This window comes from Molossus molossus, unplaced genomic scaffold (assembly GCF_014108415.1).
Source record: "Molossus molossus isolate mMolMol1 unplaced genomic scaffold, mMolMol1.p scaffold_m16_p_12, whole genome shotgun sequence".
NCBI lineage: Eukaryota > Metazoa > Chordata > Mammalia > Chiroptera > Molossidae > Molossus > Molossus molossus.
Genome location: NW_023425347.1, coordinates 97,320,065 through 97,342,086, shown reverse-complemented (window position 1 = coordinate 97,342,086; position 22,022 = coordinate 97,320,065). Strand labels below are relative to the sequence as shown.

General features: G+C 54.9%; 2 protein-coding genes across 2 annotated transcripts; one reads left to right on the top strand and one right to left on the bottom strand.

Moving 5' to 3' along the window:
• Positions 1-10,223: 10,223 nt before the first annotated feature.
• On the bottom strand, positions 10,224-15,544 carry FBXO2 (F-box protein 2). The gene is made up of 6 exons (XM_036256900.1): positions 15,436-15,544; positions 12,031-12,387; positions 11,523-11,652; positions 11,357-11,452; positions 10,810-10,948; positions 10,224-10,588 (listed from the first exon to the last, which is right to left on the bottom strand). The coding sequence occupies exons 1-6, from the start codon at positions 15,455-15,457 to the stop codon at positions 10,454-10,456; spliced, it is 879 nt and encodes a 292-aa protein (XP_036112793.1). The 5' UTR covers positions 15,458-15,544; the 3' UTR covers positions 10,224-10,453.
• A 518-nt stretch (positions 15,545-16,062) lies between these two features.
• On the top strand, positions 16,063-21,774 carry FBXO44 (F-box protein 44). The gene is given in 7 exon segments (XM_036256198.1): positions 16,063-16,127; positions 17,071-17,359; positions 19,162-19,288; positions 19,436-19,531; positions 19,640-19,775; positions 20,667-20,799; positions 20,802-21,774. Coding segments are annotated over 6 exon segments (798 nt in total). The 5' UTR covers positions 16,063-16,127; positions 17,071-17,094; the 3' UTR covers positions 20,843-21,774.
• The last annotated feature ends 248 nt before the right edge of the window (positions 21,775-22,022 follow it).

The window sequence follows — 22,022 nt, the reverse complement described above, 5'->3', positions numbered from 1 at the left end:
GGTTGCAGTTTAGTCCCCAGGCCTGGTCAGGGTCCTGTGGGAGGCAGTCAATCAATGTGTCTCTCGCATCAATGTTACTCTCTCCCTCCCTCCCACTCTATCTAAAGGTAAATGGAAAACTATCCTCGGGTGAGGATTTAAAAAAAAGAAAGCCCTGGCCAGTTTGGCTCAGCAGTTGGAGCATCAGCCTGCGGACCAGAGAGTCCCGGGTTCGGTTCCCGCTAGGGGCACGTACCAAAAAATAAATAAATAAAAATTAAAAGAGAGAGAGAGAAGGCAGATGGGTGTATGCACCCACACACACTTTCAAGACTGGGCACACCTGGACTCAGGTAAGGCTGAAGCACCATCTTCCAAGGTAACTCACCTACTTTCATCCTTTCTAGCATCTTTATTCCTCTGTCCTCCAAGCCACAGCGTTTAGGGGCAGTTATGACCAGAAAGACCCCAAGCGCAAGCCCCCACCTCTCTAGTATGTGTTGGACCCAGTAGGGGATTTGAGCCCCCACCCAGATTATGTCAAAACCAGATCAACACCAAAGTCCTTAATGAGCACTGGGTGTATGCCCAATGCTTTATGTAGAAAAAACCGTAAACCCAAGGGTAGGTATTATATATTTTCACTTAAGAAAAAAAGTATTGAGATACAGAAAGATAAATATCCAGGCTTGTTAATGGTAAAAATCAAATTTGGACCCAGGTCCTAGCTGACTCTCTTCCAACCACGCTGACTCTCAACGAGGCACATCTGTTTCCACCCCAGCCTGGCCTCAGTTTCCTCATCTGTAACCTGGAAAGCAACCCCTAAACAGATCATGCCGACAGTGCCCCACTCTGCGTTGAGTGCAAAACAGGACACGTGTCTTCTCCACCGTCTCCTTCTCCCCTTCCTTGATCCCTGGGCCGCTGGCCAGGCGCTAAAGTGAGTCAGAATCTCTTAGATGGGGTTTGAAGTGGGGGTTGTAATATGCAAAGGCAATTGCAATATTATAACATCACTTGATATTTGGGAAAAATAAAAAAGATACCTAAGTTTTCCACAATACAGACGAGAGATAACCAAGCTTGGCAAAATTGTCTTGGCCGGTGGGGTATTTCCTGTGTGGGGTGGTCAGGTGGTGGGGGTGGTGAGGAGGGCAGGGGTGAGCTCCACCCAGGGGCACAGAGCCCTCCTCACCCCTCCTCAGGTCCCCATGCCTCCCTCCCTGTCCGGGCCTCTACCCCTGTAGAACCCCAGGCTGGAGCAGAAGCAGCCCCTCCCTGGCCACTACCTCGGCCCCAGCTCATTAGGCCTGGAAAACCTGCTCTAGTCCAGGGGGAGCTGCATCCCAGGCTACCTCTTCCACTCCTCCCACATCATTAGTGAAAGTGCAGCCTCTGCAGCTCCCAGGGCTGTGTGGGGTGATGAACACCCCCTCCCTGGGGACCCCCAGGCAGGCAGAGGGCTGAAGGCTGGGATCTGGCCTGGGGGTGGGCTTGGCAAGCAGATGAAACTGCAGACCGTGAGAGAGGAGAGGGAGTCTGGGCAGAGCCCCGCGCACCCTGCCCAGGAAGACACTGCCACCCCGTCAGTGAACACCGGAGGCAATGACTGTCAGCAGGGCCCTAGTTAGCTGAGAGCTTGCCCTGTGCCAAGTGCTGGGCCAAACACCCACTCACCCCTGCCAGAGCGAGGAGGGGTGGAGCTCTGTGTTAGCTCTGTCCCAGCACCCAGTCCCCCTTCTTCAAGCCCTACAGCATCTGCCCGCTTCCCCCTGCCTTGCGGTTCTCACTGGGCAACTCCACCCTGGCCTTGCCCAGCAGGGTGCCCTCCCACCACGGTAACGGTGCAGAGGTGAGTATGTGAGCCTACTGGACTTAATTCTGGAAAGACACAGATCTGGGGGTGCCTGGCCCCTTCTGGAGGAGCCTGCTAGGGATGAAGCCACACAGAGCTCAGAGACAAAGAGAAAGACTGAGTTCTAAATATACCTTTGGGGCCTCTAGATCTAGTTATACCTGAAAGAAATCTACACTGGGCTTTTCTGTTATGTAAGCCCCCAAATTTGCTTTTTAATTAAACCACTTTGAATTGTATTTCTGTCATGTGTAGCTGACAGAGTAGCAACCAGTATTAGGATTTCAGTAAACCCCATTTCTCAGATGAGCAAACTGAGGCCCAGAGAAGCCAAGCTACTTGCTCCAAGTCACACAGCAACGCATGGGCAGAACCAGTGTCCAGAGTGAAAAGCTCCCAACCCCAACTTATTCCACCTAAGGTTTCCTGAGGGGAGGGAAGTACTCTGAGGCCATTTTCAGCAGGACCCAGAGGACAAGGGACAAAAAGGTAACAGATTGCCCCGTGGTCACCATGTCATTGTATGGCCTCAGACAGGCAACCTGGCTTCTCTGAGCCTCAGGCTAGAAGCAAATGTCTTAGCCCTGCAGAGTGCAGGTGCCCCTCGAGCAGGGTGGCCACCTCTTGTCCCCACCCCAGAGAACTGTGAGCAAAGGTCTTCCTCAGCCAGGGGACAGACACCCCAGTGGCAGTCAGACCCGCCCACCAACACACACTCCACCTGGTTTTAAATGTTTCTCAAAGACCAAATTCAATTTGATCTAACTCCGCAGTGCAGAATTCATCGGATGAGGAGCCTGCTTTTCGGGGAATAATTCATTTTTCCGGTGTCAGAGAGGAGAGTAATTGATCCAAGGGGCTGATGTCTCCCTCCCTCCCTCCCCGGGACCATCTGATTCCAAATTGTTAGACCAAAGTCATAGCAATAAATAGGAGGGGGTTTCTGCTTTAATATATTGGATTATTCCACTCGGTGGTGACAAAAAACAAGATTTAATTCCCCGAGAAGGCCAGCCGAGAAAAATCATTTCCTTGCCTGATTCTCCCTTGCCTTTTTATTTTTTTTCTTTTTGTTTTTTTTCAGAGACCTCTTTGTCTTTTTGCAGGCTCTGAGGACCTTGCTTTAGCCGCTGCCGCCAGAGACTTCCCTGAACCTGCCTACCTGTCTGGGGTCTTCCTCTGCTGTCCCGGAGATCTGGGTCCCTCTCCACCCAGCCCCCTCAACAATGGACCCCTGAGGACAGAGACTTCTGTTTGAATTTAGATGCCACTTAGCACATTGATAAATTATGACAATAAGCCCCGGGAAAAGATTCGTTAGTACCACAGTGGCGACGGATGGACAGGTAGCTAAGGAAGCTTCCTTGGCTAGGGAAGTAATTTAGCATCCTCAGGTCAAATGTCCACTCAATGCCTCCTCCAAGAAGCCTTCCCTGATTATGGTCCAGGTTAGATGCCCCTCCATTGGGCTCCCAAAATACAGGGGCTTTTCTCTCACGACCCTTTCAGTATGGGATCATAGTTGCCCGACTTGTTCATTTTATTTATTTAACAAACTCATCCACAGCACTATGTGCAGACCCTGATCTAAGGGCTTTACGGATATCGATGCACTTGATCTGTAATAACAACCCTATGAGGTAGGACTTATGATGGGCCCCGTTTTGCAGATGAGGAAACTGAGACGACACTTCCTGGGTAAGTGACCTAGTCAAGGTCACACAGGCAGAGAGGGTCAGGCTGGGAATCCAGATCTGTCTCCCCCTTTCTCCTGTGAGCTCCCAGGGGGTGAGGATTTCATTGGCTCACTGTTTCTCTTTGGAGCATACCAAGGTGCCTGGCACACGGAGGTGCTCAATGAATACTTGACGCTAAGCGCATTCACATATGAACCACAGGTCGATCCCTGAGGCTGAGCTTAAAATCCGGTTGATTCCGCCCAGCCAGTGTGGCTCAGTGGACTGAGCGTCATCCCATGGACTGAGAGGTCCTGGTTCGATTCCCAGTCAGGGCACATGCCCGGGTTGTGGGCTTGATCCCCAGTAGGGGGTGTGCAGGAGGCGGCCGATCCATGTTTCTTCCTCACATCCATGTTTCTATCTCTCTCTCTTTCTCTAAAAAGTAAATAAAAACATATATACATATATATACATGTTTAATTTAATCCTGTTGGTTCCACTGAACCCTGAGGCCCATGCCCTCCACCAACCCTCCCTCCCACAGGACAGGAATCCCCACGTAAGTTGTCACACCCCACGGTGAAGCCCTTTGGTGTGGGGAGAGTTCCAGGTCTCGAGTGGGACAGACCTCGAGTGGATCGCAGCCTTGCAAAGTCCTAGCTGTGTGACCGCGGGCGACATTGCACCTTCTCTGAGCCTCGGTTGGGTCAGTCTCTGAAATGGGGATGACAGTCATACATAAGTGTGCCGGGAAAATTAAAACCACGTGCACACGATGCTTTAAACATGCCTCGCACACAGTGAGCACGCAGTCGGTGTCCGATATCACGGGTGATAACATATGGGCGATGGGGACACTTTTGCCACACTCAGAAAATAACAAAGCCTTATCCATCCAAGTCAATGAGGCAAGCTCTGAGATGTGAATGGAAGGGTGGATTTTTCTTAATAGCAGAGGGAAGATGGGTGAGTTGCTAAGAATTACCGAGAAGGATTTTGCAAATCACGCACAATCCATTTACTTCTGGGAATTACCAAGATGTGAGAGAGTCTGAAACGGGACTTACTAGACCAGAAATAGCGCTTGACGGGTGTTTTATTCATTGGTCCTGTGAATGTTAAATGCCTTTTGTGTGCGTGAAGCAACATGGAGTCAGGGAGGGGCACAAGCTGGGGCCCCTCGGACTCAGGCCCAGCTAGGTCTGCAGGTTACAGCTTTGTGGCCTTGACCACTAGAGTCTTAGTTTCACCTTCCATAAATTGGGTTGACAAAATGAAGTCTCCCCAGGGGCTGCCTTGGGGAGTTGAAGACATAATGTAGCCGGGGTAAGAGACCAATAAATGTTAGTTCCTCCCGCCTCTCAACAACAGTGACCCCAGCCCCGCAGCAGTCACCGGCCCATTGGCCTTCTAGCTTGTACAGAAAACCTGGTAGGGGCCCTGGCCGGTTTGGCTCAGCGGTTGGAGCGTCGGCCTGCGGTCCAGAGGAGAAAACCTGGTAGGGGCTGGAAGCTGTGTCCGGAACCTTGGGCACTTTAGCTCCTCAGAACAGCAGAGCAGGTTGGCAGGTGGGGTTGCAGGTCCCATTTTGCAGATGAGACAAGGGGCAAAGCCAGGTGAAACCCAAGCGTTTCTGTCTCCAGATCCATACTCTTGAACCTGGACATATGGCCTCCCTGAGTTCTAGGAGAGGAAGGGAGGAGGAGGGGCGGCATGGGGAGGAGGCTGGAGACCCCTGCATGCACGTTCATTAATCAAAGGTGACCCTGGAATGGAGCCCATGAGGCTGAGATAGGTCACAGGGACATCCCCTGAGGGAGGGAACGCGGGGGACGATGCCAGGTGGCCTCGGATGGAGATGGCTGAGTGGTCAGGGGCCTCGGAGGTCAGGGGCCAGTAGTGCAGGGGGTTCAGGAATCCCCCTGGAACCTCCCTCCGTGTCTCACAAACCTCACCTGGGTGGGTGGTTCCAGGCTCTACACACCCCCCTCCTTGACTCTGGCCCGTCCCTCAGCCTGGCCGTTCTTCCTTACAGCTAACTGGAATCTTTCCTGCTGCATCACCAGCAGACCCCAGCTGAAGCGCTTGGAGATGCCCCCCACCCCGCCCACCCGGTCTGCAGAGCTCCTGGCTCAGGGCAGTAATCCTGCTGACAATTAATTGGCTTTTGTTGGAGGAGAATGAATACCATCTCATCTTAATCTTCCTCATTATTCTCCTCATTCAGCAGAGTCAACACAAGATTAGGTTTAATTTATGGGGGAAAAATAGCAAAGTCATTACTCACCAGGAGATCGAGATTGGATCTGCCTGGGTGATCTGTGTTCACTGCAGGTCTAGGGCTCTGCCTAGACAGAAGTGGGGATTCCTGGATGCAGACCTATTTGGGGCTGAATCCCAGGAGGCCATCAGCCCTTCCTAATCTTACAGGGTTTAGGCCTCAGAGGACCCAGCCTCCTAAATATTTCTCGGGAGCCTCTAGCATAAGAGCAGCCCCAAAGCAGGGCAGAAGGCCCAGCCACTGCAGACCAGACATAACTTTCCAAGCAATGGAAAGAAATCAGGCTTTGAGTTCAAATACAGCCTTCTGAAGCCCCCTTCTCTGTGAACAACTGATAGAACCAGCCAAATCTGGGTACTCCCTTTGACAACGCTGCCACCTAGTGGTACGTAGAGGGAGCAGTCCTTCCTTCTCTCCTCCATCCACAACTCAATGTACCGCACATACAAAAATCAGCTTTACAAGTAAATAAATCAGAACAAAAAGGGAACTTTTTTCTTTTTTTAATGATTTTCTTTTTTAGAGAAAGAGGGAGAGAAGCATCAGTTTGTTGTTCCACTTATTTATGCATTCATTGGTTGAGTCTTGTATGTGCCCTGGCCTGGGATGGAACCCGCAACCTTGGCGTATCGGGACAACACTCTAACCAACTGAGCTACCCGGCCAGGGCTGAAAGGGGATTTTTTTTTCAACAGCAAAATAGTTAGAGGGTTCCACCAAGAAATCTTACCTCCACTGACCCCTTAACCAAGACGGCCCAGAAACACAGCATCTCCTCCTCTTCCTGGGGCAATGATATCTATAGAAGCCCTAAAGCCCCACAGTCCTTACCATCTCCAGCTTTTTCCACTCTTCCTCAGCTCAGAGCCCCTAACTGCTGCCCCTGCTCTGTCCCCTGGCATGTGCCCGTCTTTGATCATGTACCATAGTGAAGTGGCCAGGACTTGAGCTGAAAACCCAGCCCCAACTACTCATTGTATGATGGCCCTGGACAAGTTAACCAACATCTCTGAGTCTTAGCTCTTTCATCTATAAAATAGGAATATCTATATCTACTAGAAAGGGGCATTGGGCAGATTAAATGAGCCTGGGTTCTTAGCACAGGAATTGGCACCCATACGGCCTCAGCTAATGCCTGTTGCCATCACTATCATAATTGTCATCATCATCATTCCTGTTACTTTGGGAAATGTGGTGTCATCAACTAGACCGTCAGCTGCTGGTATAACTCCCCATCCCAGCTCCTGCTAGACAAAGCAAGATTTTTCCTTAAAGGACACTGATATCATATTGCTTCTTATAGCATTTGTACCTTATAAGACAGGGCACACAGTAGGTGCTCAGGAAACTCTCAGGATTGCCTGCCTACATGTCCAACCTCATGTCAAACCTTTCTCCTACTTGCTCACTGAGCTCCAGCCATGCTGGCTGCCTTTCTGATCTGTAAATAAGTCCATTCCTACCTCAGGGCCTTTGCACTTACTACTCCTGCAATACTCTTCCCCCAGTTATCTGCATGGCTGGTTTCTCCTTTTCATTCAAATGTCACTTCCTCAGAGAGGACATCCCTGATCACCGTGACCATCCTCACTCTCTACTATACTATAGAGGTCAGGAGCCTAAGTGGCTGAATAGAATTCCAGTTCCACCACTTATTAGCTGTGTGGTCTCAGACAAGTTGCTTAGCCTCTTTGTGTTTCGGTTTTATCTGTAAAAACTGAAAGTAATAATAAATCCCACTTTATAAGGTTATTGTGATGAAAAAATATGTATAAAGCTTTTAGAGTAGTGCCTGGCATGGGTATTAAGTGCTATACCATGTTAGTAATTTTCTTATTCATTTAACCTCTTGTGTTTATGTTTCTCCATCTAGGTTGTGTATTTCAGGAGGGCAGAGTCCTTGTCGGTTTTATCCCTGCCTGACAGAGAGTAGGTGCTCAATAAGTATCCATTCATTAGAAAGGATCTTAGGGGACACGCAGGCTTCTCTCTCCGTAGCCAATGTTCACAGGCCACTGCGCAATGTGGCTGGCTAACCTGTCCTCTGTGTCTGGCTTCCACACACCCTACTGTCCAGAGGGGCCCTGAAGCGCCCCCTGCTGGACAGTCTGTAGATTCCCCTTGAAGGAAGCTGGTATCTGCAGTCCTGTAACTGTACTGGTCTTGGGGGTCCATCTCTGCCTTCTAGAGTAATCGAGACGATAAAGCTGAAGGGTTAAGGGCAAGCTCGTTGGAGCAAGATGGACCTAGATTAGAACCTGTGCGTCTCCAGTTACTCCGTGTGTCATTTGCCAGGAAAGTCTCTCATCCTCAGTCTCATCATGTGAAGAGGGGGGATAACAATGCCCTCTCCCCCTTCCCCTCCTCCAGCGGGGGTGTGACAGGACGTGCCCTGGACACAGTGAGCCCTCCAGGCCCACCTTCCCCCACAGGGTCAGCCCTTTGATCACTCAGGAGCAGCTGATTTGTGTCGCCAAGCTAAACACCACCCGTCTATACAACGTTCCTCCAGTGACAGACACCTGGGGACAGTGGTCTGGACCACCCCATTGTCCGAACCCCTCAGGTCTCTTCTGCGGACTCCAGGGAAAGAATCTGGCTTCTGGGCTCGTGGCTCTTCTCTCTGAGAGTAGGCCGTTGGCTGGACGGGGCCCCGCTGAACTTGCACCCTCTTACCACCCCACTCCATCGCGGCTGCTCTGTCTCCCACCACCGCCCAAGACCCAGGTTTCCCTGGGCCCTCTCCTGCCTCACTTCGCAATGTTTCTGGCCCTCACCAGTGCCCCTGGCTTTGACTGCTGGCCACATACACTGCAACTCCTACATCTCCAGCCCGGAACCCCAGATACCTCATGGGCCTCTTTCCTGAATTCCCATGGGGGAAGCTCCCCTACCTGCAGCACCTTCTATGCCCCCAAATTTCTGCCCTCATATCCAGTCCTCACAGGTACCCAGAGCCAATCCCTGCTTCTCAGACCCACTGACCTCAGTCCAACCTCCCCCCACAGCCCCGAGGAAGGCTCCGGTCCTCTCCCAGCTCGTCCCCTTCTGGCTCCCCGCATACCCATGCTAGTCGCTCATCCCCACGCCTCAGGTCGCCTGTTCCTCCTATGCTTAACCCTGGGCCCATGGAGGGCCCTCTTACTTCATGAGTCCTCGTCAAACTGGGCCCAGGGCCAGGTGGTGCTTCCCCGGGTGGGTGTGGGTGGTGCCCTCCCCACCAGGCTGTGAAATCTCCTAGGAAGGACTGGGAGCAGGGGCTAATCCTCCAACCCCAGACTGGGCATTCTCTCAGTCAGGACTTTGCCTCCCCTGTCGGACAGAGGATGTCCCCAGAGCAGGGACTATGCCTCCACCATTAGACTGGAGACCCCCGCCTTCCCAGGGTGCCCCCTCCTCAGTGTAGCCAGGATGATAACTCTTCCTGGGACAAGGAGTTCTTGTTCTCGCTGTCACTTCAGGGCCCTGCTCAGGGCCTGGCCCATGATGGGGACTTCGGGAATCATAAGTGAATGAATGAACCACTGAACAAGTGCAGGCAGACCGCAGCGTAAACCCTGCAGTCCCATCCGACTAGCAGGTGGCGCCAGGGCTCAGAATCAAAGGAAAGCTGAGGCGTGGGAGCCACACTGACAAGGGCAGATGTTTCAGGACCCTCCACAGCCCCAGACCAGCAGCGGAGAGTCCTGGTGAGGGGCCAGGTTTGAGAGCTGCTGGGGGGGGGGGGGCAGAAAGAGAGTGCCTGGCACAGAGCCTGGCACCACACCCTTCCTTCCTCCTCTCCCCTCCAACCAGTACCAGGGCCAGCCTCTGAGCAAGGCTTAGAAAATGACGAAGGAAACCAGATGTTAATGACTCCTGTCCAATTCCACAGCAAGCCAGGGAGGCAGCATGAAGTGGGCATGAATTGAAGAGGGACACCCAGCTCACCTTTCTGTGCTCCCCAACCTCACCTTTCCATCCGCCACCCCCCGGTCATGGGCATCTATCCCTGGGCCCAGGAGAATTCGCACCCTACATAAGGTATTGACATCACCTACCACGCTGCCTTCAGAAAGAAATGAGAATGGGGATCAAGAAAGGCCTGGAGGGTGGCCCCACACACAGAGCCCCCCCCCCTTGTTCTGGCCTCTGGGCAGCTTGGGTGTCAGTCAGGCGCCAGGCCCAGCTCCCCACTCCCTGGTCTCACAATCCCAGCCTTTGTCCACCAGCCCAGCCCTGGCTGGCTCTGCACCGCCCAATGGGCCCTGGAAACCAAAGCAGCTGGAGCCCCACCAAGTATTTTTCCAGGCCGAGCCAGGAGCCCCCAGGAGACAGGGAAGGATGCAAAGGAAGGGGTGTTCACTCATCCATTTGCTCATTCATTTCTTCCTTGAACAAATAATATTTATTGAATGTCCACTTTATGGCAGGCACTGTGCTAGAGGTGAGGGTTCAGTAGTGGGCCCAGTCCAAGCCCAAGCCTTCACCCATCTTATTTCCCAGATGCAAATCTTTGCTAACAAAACCCTTCTCCACCCGTGTGGAGGCTGGGCTTGGAGTAAGGCGCGGTAGAGGGGTGCGTGGGTGGGAAAGTCGAGGGTGCTACACTAAGGCCTATCTACCCCAGGCCTCTGCTCCTCCAGGGCAGCTGGGGGAAGCCGGAGGAGGGATTAATCAGGGCTCCACCCACACGCTGCTGTTGGTCACCCGGGCCCCGAACCAGCCCTTCCAGTAGACCGAATCCTGTCCGCCGTGCTCGAAGCGGACGAAGCGAACGCCGGGCCCATAGTCGGTGAAAGTGTGGGAGATCTGGGGGGTGAGGGGAAGATCAGGCTCGGGGCTCAAGGCCTTCCCTGGCCACCGCACCCGGAGCACTGACTCGCCTTTAGCCTCCCTGGATTTCTAAGCCCGGGGGTAGTCTTCTACGCCGGCCGGCCCTCCCAGCCCCGTCCCGCCCACGGGGCGTGGTTTCCACGAGCCCAGCCCAGGCATCGCGGTCGGCCTCGCAGCCCCAGGGCCTCCAACCTCACCTCGATCCAGCCTCCATTGTCGCTGATTTGCGGCACGGCCACCTGCCCGCTGTTGAACTCGGCCAGCACGTCTTCGTGCTCCGACAGCAGCTTCACCGTGAGCTCATACAGACAGCCGGCATCGCTGCGACCCGAGTACCTGCCCCGGGGAAGGAGCGAGCGCAGCGCGGGGTCAGGCTTCAGCCGCTGGGCCTGGCCTTCTGCAGAACGTAACCCTGCCGCCCCTACTCGCGGTGTCCCCATTTTACAGATAAGGAAACTGAGGTCAGAGAGGAAACGTGGCTTTTCCAAGGTCCAAACACAAGGACTAAACACCCAGGGCCAGACTCAACCTTGGGTCCGAAACCAGCCCACAAACACGTGTTTTGTTTGGACTGTAGGCGGATTAAAATAAAAATATATTTTTTTGGCAACAATGGAACTCAGGAGGAAGGGTGGATTTCAACTTCTCCTGGAGACCCGGCCCACGCGGCCGCAATCACTAGAGCTGGGAAGCAGGGTGGTGACTTTAGCGCCCACCCCTACCCAGTCCCCCAGGGTGGCTCACCAATCCTTCACCACGATGGCCGGCTGAGTGGTGTCCAGCAGCTCCTCCCAGTAGCCCTCGGCCTGCAGGTCAATGACCTGTGCTTTGCGACACCACCTGGGGAAAGTGAGTTCGGAGTGAATGGAGGCCCCCTCTCCCCTTTCCCACCCATCCCCCTTCTCCTTACTCAAAGGAGGAGGCGAAGAACTTCTTGACGTTCTCATCGTGGGTGAATTCCATCCCACAGTCTCCGGGCAGCTCCTCCACCCTCCAGCCGTCCCCGCCGTGCTCCACGTCGCACCAGCCCTCCAAGTCCTCTGCGGGAACACGACAGCCCAGCCTAGTCACCCAGCCCCTGCTGAGGGCGTGGCAGTGCTGACTCTTGCCCCTGCAGTGGGGTGCTGGGCCAGCTGGTACGGTGGGGTTGAATGGCAGGCACTTCCTGTTTGTCCCAGATTCTCTCTCCCTCCTGGGAGGGTCGTGGAAGGACCTGGGAAAGAGACCCCCAGGGAGCAGGCGGAAGGGGAGATAATAATACAGAGTTTATTGGGGCTATTCTGTGCTGGGCATTGTGCCGAGCGCTTTATCTCATGTAACCCTCAAAGCAGGTTGGCATTGTCTGTGGCCCATTTTCCAGAGGGGAAAGCTGAACCCCCCACACACGCAGGCCTGGGGTGATAGGGCCTGACCCTCACCTTCCCCGCACGGGTTGCGCAGCAAGTTGCGCCGCCTCTTGCTCAAGAAGTAGAACTGCTGCCAGTGGTCGCGCTCGTCTTCCGAGCCGCCCTCGGGCACCAGTCCCTCCTGCTGGCACTTGAGCAGCCACAGGGGGGCGCCGTCCACCAGCTCCTTCCAGCGCAGACACACCAGGCGGCAGGCCTGCACGAGCTCGGAGGCCGGCAGCTCCGCCAGCACGCGCAGCAGCAGCGGCTCGGGCAGCTCGTCCAGGTAGGCGGTCTCCTCCTCCTCCCCGGCGCTCGCCTCCGCCGCGCTCGCGCACCCTTCCTCCTGCTGCTCATCCGAGCTCCCCTCCTCAGGCTGGCCCATGCTCTCTGCGGGGGTGAAGGGGGTGAGGGAGCCTTGACTCCCCGCAGACTGTCTCCCTGCACGCCCCAGAACCGCCATGTGTCGGGTATCCGCCCCCCACCCACCCTCGGACAATCAGCAGCTGGGGCCAGAGATTCTGTGACCAGAAACTGGTGCCCAGTGGAGGAGGCCCAAGGAGACCATGGCCACAGACCAGCCGCAAGTCCGAAGGGCGGCCTCGGAGGTCTGTTCCCCTGAAAAGCCAGTACACCCCATACCTGAGCGGATAACAGCAACTGATATCATTAACAGGACTGCCTCGCATTTCACATATGAACTTCACTGATCCTTCAAACCACCGAGATCCCTGCTCCTGTCACCTCCTTATGGAAGCCTTCCTGGATTTCCCCATTGCATCCTCTCACCCCGGAGTTCCAGTCCTTCCCAGATTTCATCCTAGTGTGTGAAGCTTTATGACACACCCATCTTGGGACTAGACTGAGGACCTAAGGGCAGGAACAAGGTTTGGGAAACACTGCTTCACCCCCAGAGCTTGGCATTTGGCACCCTGTCAGCAACTAAAGTTTACTGGACACTTGGCAAGTGTAGGCCTGTTCTGAGCATTTTAAGTTCATTCACTCTTTAAAGCCTCAAAGAATCTCTGAGGTTTTCCCTATTGCTGTCCCTATTTCACTGATGAGGAGGCTGAGGCGCAGAGAGGTGAAATGGCTGAGGATCACATGCGAACGAGCGGTTGGAGCCTGGATTTGAACCCCGGCAGCCTGGCCCCAGAGCCTCCTTTAAATAATGCATTGAGTTAGGAGTCACTGTTACGATTTTGATTCTTCAGATGAAAATGCTCAGGCTCAGAGATGTGAAGTGACTTGGCAAAGGTCATGCTGCTAGTATTAGGGAAGAGGACATAGGGATCTGATGCCTGAGGGGAAGGGAACAGGAGCCTTTGACTTGGGGACGGGGGTGGGGGGCTCATTAAAAGAGACCCTGTGAGTGTGTGCGTGTTTGTGTGTTTCAAACAGAGAGATATAACAAGTGCTTGGGAAAGGAAGGTTTTTTCACTTCTGGCCATGCCTCATCTATAAAATGGGAGTAATCCTGGTAGCTAGGCCTTTCAGACAGTGCTGATGCTCCAATCCCCTGAGGAAGGCCAAGGGCATTCTAAATTCTAAGGAGGTGGACATATATCAGGAGCCGCAGGCTGGACTATCTTCTGGATCCCAGCTGGACTCAGCTAGGCCATTGAAGCCTTGAGTAAGCAGATATCAAGTGCCCAGTGTCTCTGAAGGAAGGAGAGACAGTGGGGAGGAAACAGGGCCACTCTGGGTCATGGGGGAGGCCACAGCTCTCGAATTTAGGATGGGAGATTCCTAAGGGCTGAACCTTGCAAAACCAAGGTGGTGGTGGAACTAGGCTGGGCACTGGGGGAGGGAACAGACAAGGGCCCAGCAGCCAGCTCTTTACCTCCTCACATGCAGCATTTTCTCCCCCTCCCCACACAGTCAGACCCTTGATGACTGAATCAGGGTTTACCTCTTCAGAGCCCAGAGCACACAGTGAGTCCTCAGCAGATCTTATTTAGTGAATCTTATTCAGCACAGCACGTTCCCATCATTATTAGTTTTGTTGTTTTGTGGGTTTTGTTTTGTTTTTTGGTTTTTTTGCCTCATCTTTATGATGTGGGGCTTTGCCTCCTGCTTTTTGGCAAAAAAGAAACTAAGGCCCAGAGATGCTTCCTGGGTTCTCCTATGTCACACTGCAGAAGAGTGGTAAGTCAGAGAGGAAAATGCCAGGCCCCTAAGCCATATCAGCTGCCCATCCTGCTGCCCACAGCTCTCTGGGGAGCAGGGCCCAGTGTCCTCACCTCTCCACCACCACCCCCCTTGCCCTGCCCTGCCCTGGCCCTGGTGGACACCTGATGCTCCCCGAAAGGTGCACCTTGCCCAGTCCCCTCTCCTGGCCCCAGGCCTGGCACTTGAGGCCCCAGATCTAATTACAGGCCCCCCATCCCCCGCTCAAGCACACACAACTCCCCACATTGTTGCTGTCGGAAAGTTATCTGGCCCCTGGAAGCTGCCTCCAAGGCTGATTCACTCACCTGGACTGGGCCCTGGAGTCCAGGGAATAGCTGGGCCCTGAGAAAATGCAGGGGCCCATTCTGGTCCTATAAAAGGTGCGGCAAGGGGGCCACACTGGATTGGGAGTGGGAGCTGAAGAACTGGGATTTGGGGGGCTGGGAGAAGGGGGTTCGGCTACCTGAGCATGCATCGATCTGTTTCCCAAGCAGTGCCCATTCTCAGAGGGGCCTGCTGAGAAAGGGATGGAAGAGTCCACAGGCAGGACTTGTTCCCACCCTGACTCAGCTGGCAACCCCTACAGGCCCAGCCAGCTCAAAGGATAAGGAGGGGGGGGTCTCTGGTGCCAGACAAGATGACTGGGCAGTCTCAGAGGGCCCTGGGCATTGGCAAGAGCTGGTGCCCCAACCCTCCCTCAGTGCTGGCCTGGTCCCCACTGGGCATCTGGCCACCCAGATGAAGGATGGCCCCTGCAGACAAGAGAACCCAGGAGGAAGGCTGGGATGGGGTGGGGAGAGGCTGGTAAACCCAAGAAATCCATGAGGATTCAGGCAGCTCACTGGCCAGAGCTGGCAAATGGAAGAAGCTGATGGAAGAAAAGGGGGTGCAGCCTCCTCCATCCCCAATGCGTTCTGGGAGCCGCCCCACAGACCCTCAGAGAGCTGGGAGGTGGGAAGGTGGGATTACTCCTATGCTGTTTCCTGGGTCCTGGGTAAATGAGACCCAGGAGTCCTCCCTCCCTGCCTGTCACCTCTTGAGGCCTCCCGCCAGACCAAGACACCAGCAGGACCACCTTGCTCTTTTGAGACTGTCTCAAGGACTTTGCGTAGGTGAAAGTTTGTGGTGCTGGGATCTCTCTCACACACACACGCACACACGCACGCACACACACACGCACACACACGCACACATCTCCAGCACTCGCCCGCCTGTCCCGGTCTCCCCTCCGAGACTGAACGAGTGGGTCTGGGCTGTGGCGGCTACCTGGGTCACCGTCTCCGTCCATTGCTGCGGAGGCGATCGCAAGAGGAGAAGCCGGGGCGCTGCGGGGCTGCCGGAGTCCCGCGCGGCTGGCGTGTCTAGGTGCTGTCCACGTCTGGGTCGGGTCCCCGCCTGCCGCGCCTCTTAAAGGCCCCCGCCTCCGCCCCCGCCCGCCCTTGGCCCCGCGCCCGGCTGCCCCGCAGACTGGAGCGGTCGGCCCGAGGCCTGAGGCTGCAGGTTCCTCGGCGGACCCAGGAGGCCGGGAAAGGTCAGGAGTCGTTTTGTTTTTTGTATTTTTTTTAATGCGGCGGGGGGGGAGGTTTCTATCTGAGCCTTCTCCCAGTTTCCTCGTGGGGTGGCTGCTGGAAGGAGGAGGCCAGAGGGCAGGGAAGAGTCTGGGTCATGCGGAGGGTGCGGGGCGAGCAGCCCAGGCAAAGGGGAGGGGCAGAGGCTCCTCCTGGCACCCCCCACCCGGGGTAATTTTCCTACTTCGCGATGGGGACGCGTCCCAGGTCCCGCGCACCCCGGCGCGGCTCCGCGCGGGGAGGGGCGGGGAGGGGCGCGGACGGTGGAGGCGGGGCCGGGGCGGGGCCAGGAGGGCCGGGGCGGGGCCGCCTCCTCCGCCGAGCGCCAGCGGAGGCCGGCTCAGCACCGCGGCGGAGCGGGACATCGCAGCGGCGGCCGAGCGAGCGCAGGTGACCGGCGGGAGTGGGCGCAGGGAGTGCCGCGGCGGGGGCGCCGGCGGGCAGGGGCCCGGCGGGGGCGCCGGCGGTTTCCGGCCCCCCGCTGTGAGCCACGGGAGGCCCGGCGTGGACAAATCCCAGGCCGCGGGGGCTGCGCTGCGCGGCCTCCAGCGGCTGTGCGAGCGGAAACCGGGGCTGGGGTCCTCCTCGATACGCAGGGGTCCAACCCTGACTTGGGGGGATATTTTAAAGTCACAGCGCGGAATGGCAGCCCGAAGACGCGCTAGGGTACCTGGAGCTAGAGCCCAGGAACGGGAATGGGGGTGGGGTATAGGAAAGGCCTTCCATCGCCCACCCCTTATCCAGCCAGAGCTGGGCAGACCATTTCCTCTGCGGCCTTAAGAAAGAGTCTTGAGCCCTTTGGACCTCCGTCTGAGACGATACTTATCCCTCCCCCCCATCCCCCTTCTCTCCGAGGACGGGAAAGAAAATAGAAGGCCCCGGACTGGCTGGAGTGCTCTGCGGAGCTGCGAATTGTGATTTCCACTCCAAAACGGTCCGGCCTACTGAGAAAGGCTGGCTCTAGAATCAGAGAAGACTCGGGCCCCTTCCCTCTGCTCCTGTCTTTGTGACTTTGGGCAGGTCCAGCCACCTCTCCGCAGGCCTCCTTAGCGTCCTTTAGAGGCTGGCCACTTTAAATAAAAAAAAACAGACCTCAGACCTCACCCTTTACTGAGCTTCTGCTATGGCCCAGGCCCCTTGGACCCTCCCCAGGAGGTGGTACGTGCTTTTCCTGGCCCCATATGGGAGGACACAGAGGTTCAGAGAGGCACAGTGACTTCCCGAGATAATAAAGGGCGGACCTGGGAAGGGAACCTCCACCACCATGGGTTGCTGCAAATAGCAGGTCCAGTGAGAGGGCTTGGTCTGTAGCCTGGTTTTTCAATAACCACAGGAGAGGGCCCAGAAGTCAGGAGCCATGGCCGTGGAGAACATCAACGAGCTGCCTGAGAACATCCTGCTGGAGCTGTTCACACACGTGCCTGCCCGCCAGCTGCTGCTGCGCTGCCGCTTGGTCTGCAGCCTCTGGCGTGACCTCATAGACCTGGTGACCCTTTGGAAGCGCAAATGCCTGCGTGAGGGCTTCATCACCGAGGACTGGGACCAGCCTGTGGCTGACTGGAAGATCTTCTACTTCCTGCGAAGCCTCCACAGGAACCTCCTGCACAACCCCTGTGCTGAAGGTGGGGTGCAGAGTGGGTCTGGTGTGCCCTCGACACACACACTATCAGGATCTAAGCTACCGTTTATTAAGTACTTACTACGAGCTAGGTACTTTGAATGGCTTAATAATTTTAATCCTTTCACAATAATCCTAAAAGGTAGGTACTGGGAGTGTGCACATTTATCAGATGAGCAAACTGAGGCCAAGAGTGCATTTCTTTTACCAGCCTTAAGATGATTTTCCTGCCCTGGCCGGTTTGGCTCAGTGGTTAGAGCGTCGGCCTGCGGTACAGAGAGACCCGGGTTCGGTTCCCGCTAAGGGCGCGTACCTTGGTTGCAGTTTGTCCCCGGCCCTGGCTGGTCATGCTGGTGGCAACCACTCGATGTGTCCCTTCACGTTGATGTTTCTCTCTCTCTCTTCCTCTCTCTCCCTCCCACTCTGTCTGAACAAAAAATGCAAAAATGTCCTCGGGTGAAGATAAAAAAAATAAAATTAAAAAAAAAGATGATTTTCCTGCCCTGGCCAGTTTGGCTCAGTGGTTAGAGTGTTGGCCTGCGGTCCGGAGAGACCTGGGTTCGGTTCCCACTAAGGGCACGTACCTTGGTTGCAGTTTGTCCCCGGCCCTAGTTGGGTCGTGCAGGTGACAACCACTGTGTCCCTTTCACGTAGATGTTTCTCTCTCTCCCTCCTTCTCCCCCCCCCCCCACTCTATCTGAACAACAACAAAAAAAAGGTAAAAATGTCCTCGGGTGAGAATTAAAAAAAAAAAAATTAAGATGATTTTCCCAGTGATCTTTCTTAGGAGAGGAAATGTTGGCCAATTAGGCCTAATTATGCTCCAGGCACAAGACCAGGAAGTCAGCCATATATTGTTGGCCTAGTCTGCAGACTCCAGGGTTAGGCCTACTAGGACTGTCCCAGAGGTCGAAGGGGGCTTTGCTTATGGAAGAATGAGAGATCCAGTTTCCTTTCCAGCACATTTCAACAAGCCTACAGTCATCCAGAGCTCCCTTGTTCCCTTGCTATGTTGTGACTCGTCAGTTAGACACTGGGATGGGTGGGATGAGTGGGATGGGAAACTAATTCTCCGTTATGTGGGCACATTCTGGAGCAAACTGATGATAAGACAACTCCAGGCTCTCTAGAGCTTTCAGTCGGCTGCCTCACTTGATTCTCTAACAGCCACGTTCTATACCAGCAGTTACGCTATGGTTCATGAACCAAGTCTGGCCCGGGAGCTAAGAATAGTTTTTACTGTTTTCAAGGGTTCTTTATCCCTGGCCAGTTTGGCTCAGCGGTTGAGCATCTGCCTGCGGACCAGAGAGTCCCAGGTTCGGTTCCCGCTAGGGGCACGTACCACAAAAGTAAATAAATAAATAAAATAAAGGGTTATTTAAAAACAAAAAAGCAATGCAATAAAGACAAGTATATAGCCCATAAAACCTAAAATATTTTGAACCTTTATGGAAAGTTTGCCAGTTCCTATTCTTGACCCCAGTTTCTAGAGGACAAAACCAAGGCTCAGAGAGGGAAAGCAACTTGCCTGATGTCACACAGTCCTGGCCAGCAGCAGATGGTTCTTCATCACAGAAGGGGTCTAGTCACTCGTATCATCACGTGTCGAGCCTCAGAATTCCCAGTGGAAATCCCTTACCATGGTGCCTGACATACAGGAAGCACCTAATTCCAGGCAGCGTTCCACAGCACAGGGCTAGGGGGCAGCTGCTGAGATCCGGGGAGAAGGACCGGGAGGAAGGGGCGCTTGGGAAAGGGTGACCACTGAGGGGCTTCCTTTTGATGTGAACTGTGCTTTCCTGCCAGAGGGATTTGAGTTCTGGAGCCTGGACGTGAATGGAGGCGATGAGTGGAAGGTGGAAGATCTCTCTGGAGACCAGAGGAAGGAATTCCCCAATGACCAGGTCAAGAAATACTTCGTGACTTCTTATTAGTAAGATCCAAAGTCAGGGGGTCTCGGGGTGATGGGTAAGCCCAAGTCACTGCGCTCTGGGGTCTCTCCTGCTCTGGTAGGGCAGTCCTAGCCTCCCAGGGCCCTAGTGGTGAGCCCCAGCCCCTCCCACCCTCCGCCTACCCCCAGCACCTGCCTCAAGTCCCAGGTGGTGGACCTCAAGGCCGAAGGGTATTGGGAGGAGCTGATGGACACTACACGGCCGGACATCAAGGTCAAGGACTGGTGAGTGTCTGGGGCGAGGGTCTGGGGGGGGGGCCTGCCACTCAGGCGCCCCACCCCCACCCTGCCCCCCATCTCCAAGGCCCTAATGGGCCTTTCCTCTGCCTGCAGGTTCGCAGCAAGGCCAGACTGCGGGTCCAAGTACCAGCTGTGCGTTCAGCTCCTGTCCTCAGCACATGCGCCTCTGGGTACCTTCCAGCCAGACCCAGCAATGATCCAGCAGAAGAGCGATGCCAAGTGGAGGGAGGTGTGTGTGACAGGAAGGGGGCGGTAGACTCATTGCCCTAGGTTCAAATCCCCGCTCTGCTGCTTCTCACCTGGGCTTCGGCTGCTCTGAGCTCTGAAAGATGTCAGTGAAGTGATGCTAGTAAAAGCATGTTCAAAAAGGTTGACTATTATTAATTACTAATATTGGTGGTTCCTATTATTTAGACCAGTGGTCAGCAAATGTTTTCTTAAAAGGCTAGATAGAAACATTTTAGGCGTTGCAAGCCGTGCTCTCTCTATCACAGCTCAATTCCTCAGCTCTGCCGTTGTGTTGTGAAAGCAGCTTTAGCAAGTGAACATGGCTGTGTTCCAATAAAACTTTATTTGCAGAAATAGGCAGGCGACCCCTAGGCCATAGTTTGGCAAAATCCTGATCTAGACCTGCGCTCTCCAATAGAACTTTCTGCAATGATAGAAATGGTCTGTCTGCACTGTCCAGCATGTACCCAATAGCCACGTGTGACCATGGAACACTTAATAAGATCTAGTTCCTAGTGTGACTGAGGAACTAATTTTTATCTAATTTTAATTCATTTTAACTTGAATAGCTACATGTGCCCAGTGATGACTGTACTGGACATCCTTTGGCCGCTTGTGAAATTTCCTTCAGTTGCTCTGCCCCACACTTAGATAATCCTGTGGAGTGGACCCTCTGGGATTTTATTCCATTTTACAGATGAGGAAACTAAGGCATAGAGAGGGGAGGTGGTCTGCCCAACATCACGGAGTTAGAACTAGAACTCAGTTAGGTGACTCCTGGCCCAGCACTAAGATAGCAGCCTCTTCCTTGCTCCCCTGCCCCTCGGGCACCACCACCCTCAGGGTCAGCTTCCCTGACCCCTCTCCCTCTCTCTACCTGCCCCCTTCCCAGGTCTCCCACACGTTCTCCAACTACCCACCCGGCGTCCGCTACATCTGGTTTCAGCACGGCGGCGTGGACACTCACTACTGGGCCGGCTGGTACGGCCCGAGGGTCACCAACAGCAGCATCACCATCGGGCCCCCAGCTGCCCTGATGTCCCCGAGCCCCCATCCACAGAACCCTGACTGGTAAACTGTTGGCAGAGAAAGGCGGGGCTTGGGAAGGGGAGATGGGCAGACTTCCCCAGACCTCCTGGTTCATCCTTGCCCCTGCCCGCTTCTTTGTGGAGCCTCTTTGTGCAGCTTTCACATGCTCGATCTGAATGGTGACAGGGGTGGCCTGTGTGTACCTTTCAGAGCTGCATCCCCTGAGGTTAGGGAGGTACAGGATGTTCCCCCAGGTTCCTTCCCCAGACTCCTCTGAGGGTGGGTCTTCAAGTTCAGATGGCAGCCTAGATCTGTGTTTCTACCTTCCCCTCCTGGGCCTTCCTCCTGTCTTTTTGAGAGGCCCTCGGAGCAGGGACAGTGTGGAGGACATCTAGCAAGCCTGTGGCTGCCCTGGATAGTGCAGATGCTGGGAGGTAACTGTAGCTCAGACAGATCTGGGAGTGGAAGGAGGACGCTGCGGGTTGTCCTCTGTCCCATTCTCTGCTGCTCCCCAGCTCTTGCTTCGCCTGCCTGCTCAGAGGGGTGGCTGTGGCCCAGAGGCTCAGGCCTGGTCTGAGATGGGCAGACCCAGGGTGGGGTGGAGTCTACGCCAGGTCTGGATTGCCCTCACTGTCAATAAAGCCCCAGAAGCCAGATGGGGTGGGACTCTTCAGAAGACCTCCAGAATCCTGTGCATGGTAACCCAGGGCAGGTGGGTGCGGGATTGGGCTGCGATTCTGAGAGTTAGGATGTGTGAGCATAGGATGAGTGTGGTGGGGTTTTTAAGGACCACCTGTCCACCTCCATGCCTACACCAGGTTCCCTGTGGCTTGGAGAGCATTCCAAGCCCTCACCCCACCCTTGGAACTGCCATTCACAGGACCTCCCCATCCTGCCCTCTGCCTCTCCTTCCTGCTCATAGGACAGTAGTGCTCCGATCCTGCCCCTGCTGCATGTAGCCAAATAAAACATTTCCCCAGCCCCACTTGTACCCTGTGGTTCTGGGGGGAAAGGGCAAGCTTCAGAGGAGGCCCAGACCTGCAGAAAGTGCAACATGTGTGGCTTCTGTCCGAGGTACAGAGAGGGTTTGACATTTCAGGAGCCGGACCATGGCAGAACCAGGGCTATGGGACAGACCCCTCCATGAGCTAGCTGCCAACACCTCGCCCCAGCAGCCATCAGCACTGCTGGTTTCCTCTGTGGCCTGGCTGCAAGCCTG